We start from the raw sequence: 17949 nt of genomic DNA on the forward strand, positions 1-17949 counted from the left end.
GTCCTTAAACTTGTCATGATGTGTCATCTAGTTCTTTTAACTTTGAAAATATATAGATCTAAGTTCTTATTTTAAATGTGTCATCCCGATCCAAAGTTGCCATGTCCTCTTTGTTATCTTACGTGGAGCCAATGTGGCTGCCACCTCCCCTCCTCTCTCTTCTTTCCCACTCTCCCATAAGTGGCCCACATTTTTTTTCCTTTTTCTCTTTTTATCAGAGTATGCAGATTAGATCAGATCAGCAAGTTTAGAGATCTAAAACAGCATTTTCAGAGTATAGGGATCTGGATAACAGTTTAGAGAACTTTACTATTTATTATGTGCGTCCACTAAGATTTAGTAATGCTTGGCCTTGTTTTCGGTTAATAAGAAGATTGAAGGAGGCCTTGTTCGGTTAATCAAAGAAGATTGAAGGAGATTTAACAGGAGTAATTCCATACTTATTTAGGTTGAAGTTAATCCCTCTCAATCTTCTCTAATTGCTTCCTCCTAATGATTAACCGAAGTCCTAGAAGTATCTCTATGGTAGTTGCATGTTTACTTTGCTCAAGATCTGATAGGTCATTAGGTTATCGGATCAAATCCTAGTCGTTCTTTTTCTTTCCTTCTTTTATTAATTATTTCCTCTTTTGTACGTCGTTTTCGAATATATATACGACTAAACTTAGAAATGTTTGGACACTACATATTCACAAATACTCCATAAAATTATTGCTATGTGAAAGTAACAATATGATAGATTCATATGAAAAATAAGGAAGATTAAAAACATTATGATTCGGTAGCTTTTTGCGGATTTATTATGTTGGGAGTGTCTAAGATTTCAGGTGCCTGAAATTTTTAATAATTTCAATAACTTTTCTCATCCCTTGATGACAATCTAGTGGTTCTCACCATTCCCTTATTACTTATACTTATCAGTCCCTAATGGTTGAATAATAAATTATAGCAAATAGAAAAGTACAAAATTATATGAATTAAGCCTATAGCTCATAAAGATATACTACAAAATTACATGAAAAAAAAGCTCAAACTTAGATATAAATAAAGTAAAACCATATACTACCTCCATCCCAAAATGTTTGACGCCGTTGACTTTTTAAAAATATTTGACCGTTCGTCTTATTCAAAAAATTTAAGTAATTGTTAATTCTTTTTCTATCATTTGATTTATTGTTAAATATATTTTTATGTATACATATAGTTTTACACATATCACAAAAGTTTTTGAATAAAACGACGGTCAAACATGTTTAAAAAAGTCAACGGTGTCAAACATTTAGGGAAGGAGGGAGTATATAGTAGCAAACTGCAGTTAAAGTAAACAAAAAAAAATGCAAATTGTGTAGCATTGCAATTTCAGGCTTCGCAATGCAAGTTTAGGTGACTGAAACGTCTAAAACCTAACAAATCTCTATTATATTGTTAGAAGAGTTGAAGATCAAAAGTACAGAACTGAGATCATTCACAATGTCAAAAGAGACTACAGGAGTTAATATATAAGAGAGAGATATGTTCATTTATTTAATTGAGCGTAAAACTTGTACATTGCGTATAAAATCACGGGCTTCTTAGAGGTAAACAGAGAGCTTCTCTAAAAGCTCATCCAACAATATTCGTTTTGACATCTACCTTCTGTCCAATCTACCATGCACCTATACGTTTTAACTTGTGTCATAACTCATAACATATATATACTGATGGGCTTTTAGAGAGGCCCTCAGGTTACCTTAAGAAGCCCATAATTTTATACACGATCGTAGTTTTATGATAAACTGTATCAATATTTATACGATATTATATCAATATTTATGGTTAACGTGGAAGCTATAAAATATTCAATTAGTATAGGCATGAATATTTCGTATCAACTTTTTAAGAATGATAGCTAGATTTATCTTCAAATTAGTTTTTGAATATTATAATTTTACTATATAATTGATGTGTGTCATACACGTATTAATGATCAAATTAGTATCTTAGTTAGTGACTGTGTCGTTATAAAATGCTACTCCTACTTGCGACAGGAGACAGTACTAGGAGACAATTAAGCCTACAGTCACACTCCTCCAATCGGAGCTCGATCGGGACTCCGGAGGACGCGGTACATTTCGATTTAAAGGCAGGGAGAAGTCGATGTAAAACTACAGCGTTTATGTACCCTGCAGCATCGGCATAGCTCCTGTGTATCTTCCTGCCGTCCTCGTAGCTGCTTAGTACTGCCAAAGCACGCATGAATTGAATAGAACTGCCACGGCGCAGCGTCGTCATGCATCTTGCACATGATGTCACTGGCAACTGTGCACGACGTACGTGAGGTCACTGGCAACTATAAAAAATTGAGTCTCGCTCCGGTACTGGCACGATCGCGTACGGAGTACACTCCAGTGCTCCTCGGCATAACGCGCGATGTCAGTCAATGCAATGCAAGCACCTCATGTCGATCAGCTCCATGGCCGGATCGGCCGGATCTCCGGGGATCGAAGAACGTACGCCCGTCGATCGCACGACGGACAACTCGAGAAGCACACGCGACGCGACCGCTAGCGTCTAGCGAGTGATATTTGCATGCATGCAATGCATATATGAACGGCGTGGCACGGCATGCAGCTAGCTGTAGTAGCGTGGATGTGGCATCTTTTCTCTTTTTCACTCCGGTTTTGACGACGGGAGAGCCACGCCTATCATGGTGCCATCATTAGCCCGCGTCCACGCAACGTCAAATCGACACGTTGCTGATCTTGACCCTACGGAGGTTGAAGCAGCTAGCAGAGTGGCGATATCAGATTGCGACGTACCCGCCTCTGGCTCATGGAGGCATATAAGAGCAAGCAGGCTATAAGCTGTCTAAACGGATGAGAGAAAAAAGGAGAGAGAGGAGAAGCGGACTGTAGACTTACAGCTGGCTTGGACATAAGAACCTCTGTGAGAGAGATAAGTGGGTCCTATATTAATTGTAAAGAGCTAACTATTATATGGGTAGGCTGAGAGAATGATAAAAAGAATCTTATAGCCAACAGGTCGGCTGTATTATTAGCCTTACTCTGAGCAGAAAGATATCCGGAGCGTATTTCCCGTTGATCTCAACGTTGGGCGGTGGCTCTCTATATGATGCCTTGATCACTTTGATTTGTCAATGCATGTTTGCAAATCGCAACCGATCGATACTAATGCGGCTAGATCGGACCCTACACTAATCGGTCCTTTAGTGGCGAACGTTAACGGTCCCAAGCTCCCTCAGACAACCCAAATGTAAACTGTAAGTGCTGTGACTGTGAGTAAACAAAAAAAAAAAAAGGTACACAGGCGCCCTGCACCTTGCTGCGCGTTCCATCCGTTTTGCCAGGCTGTGCGTACGCAGAGAGAGCGAGCAGAGGGGATACTACAGGTCGGTAGATGCATACGAATGGATGGCTCGCCTTTCCCGTCACGCGTTCCTCGGCGGGAAACGCTCGTCTCGTCACGCGAGCGGGGAGAGAGAGAGGATGCGAATGCGATGGAATATCCCGGTAATTGTGTGGAGCCGTCGATCCATCCATCCGTTCTCCGTTCTGCGCTCGCTCGCGCCGCGGCCTCGGCGCTCGAGAGAGTATGCTGCCTGCCTGCCTGCCAACTGCCGTCGTCACGCGCGTGCATGCCATGCCATCCCGCCTGCGAGGCTGCGACCGACGTGCAGCAATGCACGGTGCAAAAACGCCCCCGCCCGCCCGCCTGTCACGTGACCTCACCGCGGCGCCCCACGCGACGAAGCGCAGAACACCGGCCCCACCGAGCGCATGCAGCTAGTACTACGGCTTTGTGTGCCTCGCAATTTGCGTGCTCGCATGCGGCCGGAGTAGCTGCTAGCCGTATGCCCGTATGTAGCGTGGACCATCGCGCGCGCCCCGCCGGCGGAGATGACCTGCGGCTGACGCCACGCCTTCCTCGTCTCTGCACTCCACGCACCTCGTCTCTGCGTGTACGTCGTACTCCTACATCTGTCCGCCCCGTCACGTCCCAACGAACGGTGAATGATTGAGACGATGATGATATCTTTTTCTTCTCCATTTCTCTATACTCCGTGGAGTAGCTCGCAACAGGGGAGAGCAGGGCACGGAGATTGCGTGCGTAACAGCGTAAGGAAGGGTCGTCGCTCCTTTGCCGTTCTTGGCAAGTACTAGTACTACACTTGAGTGTGGAGGGTCTCTCGACTCTTGAGTGACCAATAGCCTTTTCACCGAACGATTCCGCGAATCCCCCCGGTGCACGGAGCCTGCTGGATGACGTTATACATACGTGTGTGTACAACACGGAATCGGATTTTAACTGTGGCAACAAATGCGTCGTGAGCAGTCTTATGTTGGGTGAAGAAGAACCAAACAAAACACAAACTTGCATGCCCAGCTTAGAGAGAGTACCCCTACGTGCCATTTTCTCCCAGCGCGAGAGGCGCTTCCATAACTACAGTGCCAAAGATGGACTCACCCTGGACCTACGTAGAGTACCTCCTTTGTTGCATGCATGCATGTGGTAGAGACTGGCTCACCCCACGATTGCTCGATCGCAATCACTCAATCTCAATTGCCAGAAGATTCGGGATCCTGTACTGTGAGCATGCATGCATGATCTATCGCAGGAGCATCAACTGCATTGCATTGTTTAGTCCGGTCTCTTCTTGCATCGCTCGTTGCTCAACAAATGCTTCACTGTGGCGCACACAGTCGCACACTACGGTCCAAGCTACTAGTTCAATAGCTAGGCTGATCCATCTTCCAACTACCCCATGGTCCAAGCCTAAAGCCTACAAACAATATACTCGATATAGGGATCAATATTAATCGAGCCTCAAAAAAATTTCATATTTAGGGAGTGAAAGAATAAGGCGAGAGAGAGAGAGAGAGAGAGAGAGAGAGAGAGAGAGAGAGAGCTAGAGCTAGCTGGTATTTGCATGCTTTGTGGCGATCGAGAGACCATTGGATATATATATATATATATATATAAAATGCTTCTGAGGTGGTACCGTTCCATTGGATTTTTCTTCCATTTGCGGTAAGCTGGCGTAACACCTCTTCGATGGTCTGGACCAGAGTAACTACTCCCACAATACTACACCACCCTACGTGCCAGGCCAGCTAGCCTTTATCTGCTACTACGTTTTTACTTATCGGGCACTGCATCACTTGCTTGGAATTTTAATTGCCCCTACCTCGAAAGAGAATTTTTAGGTTCTAAAATGAGTACTATCCCAATCGATGTAAAAGTTCACATGCACGCAGTTACCCTCTTTTTGACTTGTCTGACTTATTTTTCACCTTTTTTTTTCGATTTGGGGTCTCCAATTCACCCACTTAATTTTGGTACTCTTTGCAGTAGGATTATTCTACCACCTCCTGGACAATTCACTAATTGGAAGTAGGAATATATGCAAACTGTTATGTGAAATGAAGGTGGGACAGCTAAAACATATAAAAACAAAATGGACGGATTGAGTTTTTTTGAATGAAAATGGAGAGAAACCCATAACTGTTTCGAATTGAAAAACCATCACTTTCTAGGACACAATTAGATTGACCAAACTTTCACGGAACTCCAAGTTAGCCATCTCTCTTGTGGCTGTTCCAATCGTCGCGGCAATCCTCATTTCATTTTGTATAACGGTCAACGACTCGATCCTAGCCCCACCCGTTAGTGCTCAAATCGTACAAACTGCCATGGTATTGAGACATACCGTTCGCCTCTCATTTGGCCCTTACCAGTCAGCACCCCTATTGTATGGTGGCCCTGTCTCCCATTGTGCCACAACCCACACGGCCATATATATACCACCGTACGTTGAACACGTACCATCGATCGATCAGCCATTTGTTGCAACTCTTATCCGACGGTTTGGAAATAGAACTTGGCGATCGAACAACGTAACGGAGCGCACGAGACATATAACGGCGCGGTGTTGGTGGCAGACGTACGCCGAGAAGAAGCGCCGAGCCGAGCGTGATCGATCGATCGATGGCAGTGGCCGTGGCCGGGTGGTCCACGTACGCCACTCCGCGCGATTAGGACGTACACGCCGGGGGGGCCCACGGCGCAGTGGGCAGAGAATCATCAATGATTGAGAGCAAATCGAGAGACGGGGCCCACGCGCGTACTGGTGTTGGTACACATGCATGCTGCCCTAGACCCAGGGAACTTGTTGCCAAGGCACGGCGCATGGAGCTCAACTAGCGAGCGTAGCATGCGTGCGTATGTACGTACGTACGTGACCAGACTCACCAGACTGTGGTGGTCACGTACCCATCTATCCATGATCGATCGATCGATCGGGCAGGCATGCGTGCTTCGAGTTGGGAGGGAGTGTGCATGCTCACGGTCACGGCTTTGTCTCTTGCGCTCCGGCCACATTCCTACACTTGTCTGCTTATGGAAGCTATGGTTCCTACGTTATGTATGCATGCATCCTGTAGGCATACTTTTGGTTAAAGGGTTGGGATGAGTCAGGTTAGATTAAACCTATTTTTTTAGTGTGCTTGTTTGAGAATAGGTGAGATAGGATGGTCTCTGACAGGAAATATTCTCCTAAAATTCGGGTTAGTATGGTCCCTTAAAAATGAGTAAATTTCATAAAACTATATATACTTTGCACGATTTATCATAAAACTACAGATTTAAGAACTTATTTCACAAAACTTCAGATTCAATGTCTTTGTTTATCACAAAACTACATGCACTTTGCATAATATATCATAAAACTACTGATTTAAGAATTTGTTTCACAAAACTACAAATTTAATATCTTCATTTATCATAAAACTACAGGTTTAGTGTCTTCATTATCACAAAACTACATGTTTTAGCATTGTTAAACCTGTGATAATGGAGACACTAAATATGTAGTTTTGTGATAATTAAATTAATACATTAAATGCGTAGTTCTGTGATAAACGAATACACTAAATCTATAGTGTTGTGAAACAAGTTCTTCAATCTGTAGTTTTGTGATAGATTGTATAAAATACATGTAGTTTTGTGATAAACAGACATACTAAATCTGTAGTTTTGTAAAACAAACTCTTAAATCTGTAGTTTTGTAACAAATTGTGCAAAATACATGTAGTTTTGTGAAATTTACTCAAAAATTGGCGAACCAATCCAACCCACTTTTTTTCTCACTGACACATGAGCCATTACTTCAAAAGTGGGATCATCCCATCCCTTATGCCAAACTAATAATAGGGATGAGTCCAATCCATCCCACCTTATCCCCAAACCAAACACATGCTAGGAGTAATTGCTGCCGCAAATAAAAACATAGGAAAAGCAAAGGAAAATTCAACGAAGGAGGATCATAAGGTATATCGTATAAACTATACCTCAATAAAAAGTTTATCGCTTTTAAACTGTGGCTGATAAGCTAGCCGTGAAAAATAAAATGAATGTAGCAACTAAAAATAATTTACGGATGCAATTTTTATATGATATTAACCGATGTTTTCTGAAATATATGTTAGAAAATAAACCATGATGAAAACGGCTCAAAATAAACTCTAAACTTAAGGGGGGTTTTTTTTCTGCAACTGGTAAATCAACAAGCATAGAACTATTAGAGTTATAACTTCAATTCAGTAACGGCAAGACATACACATCTATATACTTGCAAGTGCATCACTTATATTCCGTGTTTACTGCATTGGGACACCCGATCTTCCGTTAGGTGAAGAAACTATTGATTTAGCGGAAACTTGACAAACATAATTTGGCTTCCGATCAAAATGATCTAAACCCTGCAATCGCAGCATCATGTCTCCTCTAGTTATCAACCGTGTCGAAACCTGATGGATCTCGCCGAGAAGGCTAATTCCTATGCAAATCTCGAAGAACACAAATTAGAACTAGAAAGATAACAACTTTATTACAGATGAATGATTAATTAAGAACACAAAGTTGGGGTTCCACAAATCGATCTAGCGGCGAAACTGCTATGACAGAAATAATCTAAACAAAACCTGACCTTAACTCAACGACGACTATTGAATATATATATATAGGTTTTAGAGTCGACCTTGGACCCCTGAGCGCATCCCTATTGGACTACAACACGATACATGACTCAATGGGCCCAAAGACGATGATGCAATACCCGAATAGATTCTGGACGTCTTCTTGTTTTGTGATTCCCATTGACTTGTAAGGAACTTTACATGAGACTAGATCCATTGGAAATGTGATCTTGTTACCTTTCCATACCGTTGATGCGAAACACGGCGGCATGGGAGATCTGCTTAACTCCAGTGCAGGTCCAAGGCTAGCCTTGTGTGTGTCAAGAGCGTGCCAGCTGATTTGATCCTGCAATCAGCAAGAAAGATAAAAGCAGAGTTAGTCAGCTGATAGCGTATCGTTAGTGGTCTAAGCCGATGTAGTTAGACCAAATCGCCTATGGACCGGATAGATTAAAGAATAAAAGACCCTAAACATGTCTCGTCTGCTATAGTGTTGTTGTTAACAACGGAATTTTGCATCAGATTCGGAGAAGAAGGTAGAAGATTGAAGCGAATTTGGTGTGAAATCGAGTTGGATTTGGAGTCGGACTACACATCGGCTGGATACCGTATCAGCTAGAAACAGAGTGCGAGTTGATAAAGGTTGATGAGGCAGATGGCTGATACAGCCGATATGGTATGATTTGGGCTCGGTCTGGGCCTAGATTGGAATAACCATATTTGCCAACTAGAGATGGAGCTTGATTAAGGCAATTGTATCTATTAATTGGATAGTTGAGTCAATTCAACTTTGGCGCATCGCCACCCTTTTTGTCTTTACTTTCCAACGAGTTCGCTTTGCAAGAGGTAACACGTCTCGATGGCCTGTGATATTGGGGCTATTATGTCGTTTTAGAAATTTTAGTCCTCGTATCATGACCATTTTTTTTGACCGGGAAATAGTGGGGGAAGCCCCACGGTACTTTTCATTAATTTAAAAGGAACTGTACAAAGATTTATAAGGTGTCAATCCATGATTGAAAGGGGCTCGTATCATGACCATTGTTATCATATGTCTATGTTAATCTAGTCTTAGAATATCGATTTAGTTCTATCGGCTGCTTCTCGCTTTAGATTTTCTGCTGGTATCGGCTAAATCGACTTGCTAGATTAGATTAATTTAGACATCTACCATCTTGAAAATCAGTCAACGGCTTGATTGTCTAGATATTGTGTTTCTTTTCATACTTAGTGCTGCATCAATGCATTTTCGACCTAGTAAGTCGTGTTTAGAACCATGATCCATAGCAAGCTTCTTGATCACTAATAGGGGTAGTATCGGGGTTTTAGCCGATCTTACCTAATATACATGTTTCTTTCAGGTGGCAAGCAAGCCATCCATATTGTATTGAGCACTTTGTGCTTGACTGCTTGAAGAAAGAACTGCATTACGCATCTACCCTATCCATCCTATAAAATAACATCCTACTACTAGATATATCACATCCTAGTACAATGAATCTGAATATGTCTTTATCCAGATTCGTTCTATTAAGATATGTCGCGTCCAGTTCTAGATTTGTTTTTTTTAAGATGGATGGAGTAGTTGTTGACGGCTGTTAAGTACCAAGTTAACACCGTCAATACCTGCATAAAACCACATATATAAAACATCCAACATAGTGGTAGGATTTATTTCTAACAATTTCCACGAGTGTTGGTGTATATTTGTACGCAGGTGACGAACCACCAAAGTTGAGACAAAAGATACAAAGAGGAGGTGGTGAATTAAACTTCCATATTCAAGCCTATGGAGTTTTGGACCCACAAACCTAATGAAACACATTCAAATGGGCCAATTGCAAGTACATTTGGGCTGAGGGGTTCTCCACCAAAGCCCACGAGAAAATTCGGAGCAAAACGGGCCAACAAGGGTTTGGCCGAACCACTTGGTTCGGTCGAACCCGTAGCTGCGCCGTTCGGCCCCAAACTTCACAGGCCGGCAATTACCGACTTGCTATGACGGTTTCTACCGACTTTACCTGAATAACCGTCATTAGCTGGACACATGGCACTAGGAGGATGAAGATGCTCATTGGATGCTTGGAGGATCTCCACTCTCTCAACTCACCTCCACACTATAAATACCCCTCTCCTCTCCCTCATTCACACACACCAAAGCATGAGCTGAATTACAAGAGGCTCTAGTGTATTTTATTGTATATTAGAACAGGGAGAGAGTAAAGTAATGGAAGTCGGAGGAATTCCGGAGTTATCGGTAACCCTCTCTTATCTCTTGTACTTTGTTTATTATTCTGCTTTAATAGAAATATCATTCTGAGTAATTAAGGTTTACTTAGTGAGAATTACTTCTTGGTTAGTTCCTAATTAGCATACTGGATCATTGTTCACTATAGTCTATTTATTTATAGTGATTGCTTTAGTGTTTGATCGGCACTAGAGTAGTTATTAATTGCGTAGACGCGGTGTCTGGGTAATTAATTTCCAGTGGTTGCTGCGTATCCCACAGTACGTTTGAGGTGGGTGTAGAGGTGGTGACAGCCCTCAAGAGTACTTAAGTCCTCACTGTCCGGATACGTAGTAGAGCGACATCTGGGAACAGCGGGTTGGCAGTGCCTGAAGTATTGCGTTAGGATTAAACTTAAGCTTTCCCTGGACACTGCTTCTCATTAGGAAATCCTCTCTGCCCTCTGCCCACCTTAGCTTTGTGTCCTTAGATGAACCTGACGAGGAGATAATCACACACGTTCCTTGGATTCGATACCCTTGGAATACTCCGTAGGGGAAGTGCTACATCGGTATATCCGTGCACTTATGGATCTTATCTGTGATCGTAAGAAATACCAACAGTAGTTACACTTACAGTGCTTGATCCAACGGCTTGCGAGCTGCCACACACATCCATGCGGCCATGCGCGGTAACTACTCCCTCCGTTTCATATTATAATATAAGTCGTTTGACTTTTTTTCTAATAAAATTTCTTTAAGTTTAACCAAGTTTATTAAAAAAATATAATAGTGTTTTTAACAGAAACAAATATATTTAATGTTAAATTTAATGAAACAAATTTAATATATTTTAGATGTTGCTAATTTTTTTTTACAAACTTGATCAAACTTAATAAAGTTTGACTAGAAAAAGTCAAATGACGTACTACCTCTGTCAAAAAAAACTATAGTTTTACACCGTTTATGTCTAACGTTTGACCATTCGTTTTATTTGAAAATTTTTTATGGTTAGCATTTTTATTGTTATTAGGTAATAAAACATAAATAATATTTTATGTGTAACTATTTTTGTAAAAAAATATATTTTTTAAATAAGATGGACAATCAAATATTGGATATGGAAACTTATATCAGTATTTAAAATGAGACGAAGACACTGTAATATAAAATATAAAACGGAGCGAGTAGCTCGTACGTGCAGTGCAGTGAATCCTCGTCCTAGCTAGCCATAGTAAAGTACAAGTACGTAGCAAGATGGACTCGCTGTCACCTGCACACTCACCAGGCTGATCACCATAAATAATATTTCCAGCGAGAACCTTGACTGTGGCTTTCAAGGTGATGATCCTCAGACGTACAGTACAGGTCGATCACTTGGAGTTGAGTCGTACCCGTCCATCGACGTCTTCGCAGTTACACCATTAATTGCTCTGTCGCAATTGGACCTCTAATCCACACCATTGAAGAGTGGATCTGTGCTACATCCTGCGCCTAGAGCGCGTCACGGCAATAAGGTGCAAGAGTAGAGCACCAGTGCACGGCTCGCCGCTCGCCGCTCGCTGCTGCCTGTCTCTGTGCCCATTTAATTCGATCCCCCTAGGCTCCTCTAACCTCTTCGCGTCTCTGTGTACACGTCACATTTCCCCTGCTGCACAGCACGACTACTCATCTTTTCAAAACAGATACGGTTTAGGAGGAGCTGAAATTGTACGATTTGGACTACTAAATATAAATTTTGGTGTGCAAAAAACAACCTAGTTTCATATATTTATATTTATGTCCCTATATAAAATCATTTGCCATTCAAATAGCAAACCCGAATCCCAACGAAATTTGAAGGAAGAAGGCAAAACTCTTGCATTTTTCTTTTTTTTTACAGTAACACAACAGGGGAGGCCTCCCTGTTAAAGAGATTTTATTAAAAAAAATTAAAGGTCAAAAAAAGTTACAACGAAAGAGTCCAATCTTTAGCAACATCTCTATTTATTTCATTTAGCCTAAACAAGAGAAGAATGAGGTCTCCCTTGAGGAGTTGCCTCCACGAAGATAATGAAAGAGGTTTATGGAAAAAATAAATCAATTTTTTTTGCTTCCAAATGTTCCATGCATCTGTAAGAAATTGCTCCATAAAACATCTTCGATTATAAATGGCTTTGGCTTCCAATATCATGCTCTGAAGAGCAATGGAGGTATTCCATACTATACCCAATCTGTTCCAGCAATCAACAATCAATTTTTCGTTTTGTTGCATTTTTCTTCAAATTGCAACGAAATGAACAATGAAAAAAAAGAATTATGTAAAAGGAAATCGACACGTAAGCACTCAAAATTTGATTGTATATGTATCTTCCAATAGAGAAGAGAAATGTGGTAATATGGTATGGATGCAATAATTATTCCAATACATATTCCACACCCTAGTGTGCCTACACCCACTTTGAAATTTGAACTTGTGCTCTTTGGGAAATTATAAGAAACATGGTATACATGTAAAGAAGCAGATACTGAGTTTTTATTAAAGTTAAATAAAACAAAGACAATTTTTTTCTAGTACATTTTTTATTTTTAGATACTTTCCATGTAAACATTTTATGGCATGCATTACATGTAGTATATTTATTTAGAATTTTTTTAGTGTGCATTGCATGAGCAAACTGAGAATAAGTATAGCTAGCTAGCTAGAACCATTGTTCACAAAACCATTCGTAAATTAAAACGTGAGTTACAAATCGCTCGTTCAATCAGTCAATTTTTTTAAAAAAACTAATACTAAATTTGAATTTTTTAATATACTTTATTTTAATTCCAGCCGTTCTCACTAGTTCTCCAATGGTTTCAACGAAAAGAAAAAATTAAAGCTAATTAAGGAGATCTGGTAAAGGCTTTTAGAAATCAGAACATTGGCTAAAACTTTGCTACACAATCTCTGTGTTCTAATATACAACGCATTATTGTTTTCCATAAAGTCTACATTTGAAAAAATGGACTAACAATTAAATAAAAATATGTGTTTAGTGCCATGCAAGTAGCATTTTTGTATTTGTATTTGAAAACATTTTTTATGATGTTGATTTTGTAGTAGATGGTAATATATTACGAAAGAGATTAATGATCAAAGTATAATGTTGGAACAATATGAAAGGTTTAATATAAAAGGTTTATTATAAGCCTAGCCACTTATTAGCGACTAAAATAATTTATGGTAAAACTATTATATAAATGTTTTTAGCAACTACCTATGCTTAAAAAATAAACTAAAATTCAAAATTTAACTATGACAGATGAGAATACAAATCATGTGTTGTTTGGTTTGTGCAAGCATATCAAGGGGGAGAAATCAGTTATATACTACCTCTGTGACAGGAAGATCGCAGTTTTGTTTATATATATATAACGTTTGACTGTCCGTTTTATTTGAAAATTTTTTATAATTAGTATTTTTATTGTTATTAGCTAATAAAACATGAACAATACTTTATGTGTACTATTTTTCTTTATTTTTTTATAAATTTTTTAGATAAGATGAATAGTCAAATGCTAAACACGAAAACCCACAGCTGTATTTTAAAATGAGACGGAGATGTAATCGATCACTCCCAATCCATATGTAAGTGACACAGGCATCCCAATGCGCATACTATATGTGGCAAGGCATTCTTGGTGCTGGGCTAGTGGCCCTCTCTGGATTATGTTGGATTTTCAATCCGCTCGGCTTGCGTGATTAAGAGGGCACAAGTGGTCTTCCAAATTTGCATCCCAAAGACAAGGACCTAGCTCCCACCTACAAAAGCGTATACTAGTGTGGACCAAAACCCCTTACCACGGGGCACGGGCCCTCACCAAGTTTCATTCTTCGTACGAAACTACTCCATGAATTCGCATTGCAGGGCTCCAAAAAAAACAAGCGAAATCCTACAGCAGCAGTATTGCTCGCGCTGCACCTCTACTCTAGTCTGCCACCGGCGAAGCGCGCCGCTCGAGCCTTCTCTCCAAAAACCCCTATAAAACCACCGCTTCGCACAGTAAAACCTCCACCTAGTTGGCAGTAAAAAAAGCGCCGCTACCTACACACACAACCGCTCTGCACAAGGGGCCATGGACAACAAGCCGGCGCAAGAACGCCGCGAGACGTGGGTCCCGGGCGCCGTCATCGTCGGCGCGGGCCCGTCGGGGCTCGCCGCGGCGGCGTGCCTCGCGGCGCGGGGCGTTCCGGCGACGGTGCTTGAGCGGTCCGACTCGCTGGCGTCCACGTGGCGCCACCGCATGTACGACCGCCTCGCTCTCCACCTGCCCAAGCGCTTCTGCGAGCTGCCGCTCCTCCCGTTCCCGGAGGAGTACCCGACGTACCCGTCCAAGGACCAGTTCGTGGCGTACATGGAGGCGTACGCCGCGGCGGCGGGCGTCGCGCCGCGCTTCGGCGCCACCGTCGAGGAGGCCGCGTTCGACGCGGCCGTCGGCGCATGGAGGGTGCGTCTCGACGGCGGGGAGGTGCTCATGGCGCGGTGGCTCGTCGTCGCGACGGGGGAGAACGCCGAGCCGCGGGTGCCGGACTTTCCCGGCATGCAGAAGTTCGCCGGGTGTGCCATGCATACTTCCGAGTACAAGTCCGGCGAGCAGTTTGCCGGTAAGAAGGTGTTGGTCGTGGGATGCGGGAATTCTGGCATGGAAGTGAGCTTGGATTTGTGCCGGCATGGCGCGAAGCCCTCCATGGTGGTGCGCAACACGGTAAGAAACTAGTTAAACTGAGCTTATGCTTTAGAACCTATCTATCATGCTCTGTTTTTCCCCTGTTTTTTTTGTCTGTATTTGATTTATCTTTCTGTGTGTCACATCTTATTGTCATTGGACATATTATTGTCATCTTAAATCCGTTTTCATTGTGCATGGCTGTATTGGATCATATTCAGGAAGGAGAAATTAGACCTGTTAACATCTTCCATTCCACACAACTTTATATGTCGGGTGTCTTGTCCTATCAACAGCCGTTTCTTTCTTCCATTTTGCCTCCCCCTGCCCTCCGATAATTACGCGTGTCATTTTCATTACATTATTATGATGACGGGTTACACAAATCTAAGCGCCGTGGTGATGTTTCGTCCAGGTGCATGTCCTACCAAGGGAAATGTTCGGTCTATCCACGTTCGGCATCGCCATGGCGCTGCTGCGATGGCTACCGGTTCAGCTCGTCGACCGGTTCCTTCTCACGGCGGCTCACCTCATCCTCGGTAACACGGGGCAGTTCGGCCTAAGGCGGCCCAAAACAGGGCCCATCGAGCTCAAGAACCTCACCGGCAGGACACCCGTACTGGACGTTGGGACGCTAGACCACATCAAATCCGGCAAAATTAAGGTTAGTGCCAACCATTCAGCTAGCCTAGCTCCTTTCAAGAACCAGTAGTAGAAACTGAGACCAGTCAAACTGTCGAGCTGTACATGTGAGCTGCTGGGCGTCTACTTCCTAATGTGGCACATCAGCTATTCGCACATGCAGCATGTACATTTCTCTTGTGGAAAATGGTTCTCATATGGAGATTCATTTATTTTATCCCTGTGGGTTTTCTCCTGTGCTTTGATTGATGAGGCGCTGATGGGAATCATGCATCACTAGGTAGTGGGAGCAGTGAAGGAGATGACGAGGCAAGGGGTCAGGTTCACGGATGGCAAGGAGGAGCAATTCGACACAATAATCCTCGCCACAGGCTACAGGAGCAACGTGCCATCTTGGCTCAAGGTAAAGCAGAGTGTGACTCACTCTTGTTCGTTTTATTTTTCTTTCTGTCCGCACTGCACTATACTACTACTAGTGATATATATCTCGAGATGATACGGATTATATGGTCAACTGTCAAGCCCAAGGATGTTAATTATATGTCTATATGTACGTGTGCTTTATGTGTTGTAGGATGCCGGTGACTTGTTCACGAGGGAGGGCATTTCCAAGGTCCCCTTCCCTAACAGCTGGAGAGGGCGGAATGGTCTCTACACCGTCGGATTCACTCAGCGGGGGCTCCTCGGCACGTCATCGGACGCCCTCAACGTCGCCAAAGACATACATTGCCAATGGAGAGAAAGGGACCGATCTGCTATTAATGTACTTGAAATAAGCAACTCTTCCTTTTGATTTGACTGGAAATGTACAGTGTTTTGATTAGGAATATTGTATTGTGTGCATATAACACCATGTTCTATCTCCCTTTTCAACAAAGACTGATAATCTTGCTCTGCCTTATGTCGATTACTTGCCTATTGAGCATCTTTTGGGCAAACTGTTATTATGACAAGAATTTAGAATTTATATCAATACTCCTTTAAATGGGCGTAATGGTAGCCACCAACTTCCTATTTTCTTTGAAAAGAAAAAAAAATACAGTGTGAAAAAGGAAAAATAATGATTAAGTGGGTTACTAATAATTTTCTTGAATTAAAACCCTGTCGCAATACACGGAAAGACAACATGCTAGTTAGCATACTGTTGTTAACGCCGAATATACTTTTGTGCATATATGGTCAGCGGGTGAAAAGCATCACATATTTGTGCTGATCTGATAAAAACCCATTTAGACAAATATGGTTCTGATCCAACCCATCTTGCTCACCGAGGTTCGGCGTTGGGCCGCAAGCCCACAATCCAGGAGATCTACAACTTTATAATTAATATATTTTTTCATTTCAGATCGTTTAATAATCCAAATATTCCTTACAAAATCTCTAATCTACGTTACAAACGACTTCCAATATAGACAAACTTATACAAATGTTGTAGATCTTGACGAGATCTACAACTTTGTTGTTTACCAGCTTTTATTTAGGCTGTGTTCGGAATCGGACGTTCCCAGCGTGCACAGTAAGTACCGAAAACTTAGCGGTCTATTAGCGCATGATTAATTAAGAATTAGCTATTTTGTTTAAAAAATGGATTAATATAATTTTTTAAGCAACTTTCGTATAGAAACTTTTTGCAAAAAGTATACATTTTAATAGTTTGAAAAGCGTGCGCGCGGAATACGATGGAGAGGGGCTGGGAACCTTCAGTTCCAAACACAGCCTTAAAATTGTTTAGAGTATCAAATAAGCATTATTAGTTTTTTTAGCAATTAAAACCGACAAGAAGATCTAAATGCAAAAAAAAAAAAAACATGTAGAACCCTTCTCACTAGGGGTGGCAGCAGGGCCGGGTTGGACAGAAACGCTCCCCCCTCCTCACATTCCTCCCCACCCCGCATTGCAAACCGGGTAACCCAATGCACCCGAGCCCCTGTGAGGACCCAGCGGGAGAGCAGCCCTCGCATTTGGCGACGTTGACGGCTTGGGGGCTACAGCGAGGAGTCGAACGTTAGAGGCACCGATGACAGCTGAGGGCGGCGAGCCGACGATGAAAGCTCTAGGAGGCGATGACGGATAGAAGCAGGTGAACTTTAGCGCGTCGCCATCTAGTTGGGGATGCAGCAACTGGCGAGACTAAGGGGACAAGGCAAGGTTGGCATGGATGAAGACAATGGAGTCGGGACAGAGTCACGAGATCGGAGAAGACTGCAATTCGCACGGTGACACGGAGCAGAGATGTGTGACGATGTGCGGCGGCTGTGGAATAGGGAACAAAACTCAGGGTTTTTTTTTTCCAATATATCCAAACTCTTTCTCTATTGGGCCTGTTGTGCCAATATGTTATAGGTGGGTTGTGGGCTTAAATTCTCAGAATTGGCTACTTTTAGAAGAGTAATTCACAGCCTTGAGCCCTGTCAGGTCT

At 42.3% G+C, this 17949-nt stretch overlaps 1 protein-coding gene across 1 annotated transcript; it reads left to right on the forward strand.

The window, feature by feature from the left end:
• The first annotated feature begins 13971 nt into the window (after positions 1–13971).
• Positions 13972–16436, forward strand: LOC9269185 (probable indole-3-pyruvate monooxygenase YUCCA4). Its single transcript, NM_001424283.1, has 4 exons — positions 13972–14927; positions 15304–15552; positions 15811–15933; positions 16105–16436. The coding sequence occupies exons 1-4, from the start codon at positions 14298–14300 to the stop codon at positions 16321–16323; spliced, it is 1221 nt and encodes a 406-aa protein (NP_001411212.1). The 5' UTR covers positions 13972–14297; the 3' UTR covers positions 16324–16436.
• Positions 16437–17949: the final 1513 nt, after the last annotated feature.

The sequence above is a fragment of the Oryza sativa genome, chromosome 1 (genome assembly GCF_034140825.1).
Source record: "Oryza sativa Japonica Group chromosome 1, ASM3414082v1".
Taxonomy (NCBI): Eukaryota; Viridiplantae; Streptophyta; class Magnoliopsida; order Poales; family Poaceae; genus Oryza; species Oryza sativa.

What these genes read in the sequence shown, in the direction of transcription:
- LOC9269185 (NM_001424283.1), top strand. Translation starts at nt 14,298, where the DNA reads ATGGACAACAAGCCGGCGCAAGAACGCCGCGAGACGTGGGTCCCGGGC. An exon ending in CCATGGTGGTGCGCAACACG is followed by an intron (nt 14,928 to 15,303) that starts GTAAGAAACTAG and finishes TGTTTCGTCCAG; the next exon opens with GTGCATGTCCTACCAAGGGA. An exon ending in TCAAATCCGGCAAAATTAAG is followed by an intron (nt 15,553 to 15,810) that starts GTTAGTGCCAAC and finishes ATGCATCACTAG; the next exon opens with GTAGTGGGAGCAGTGAAGGA.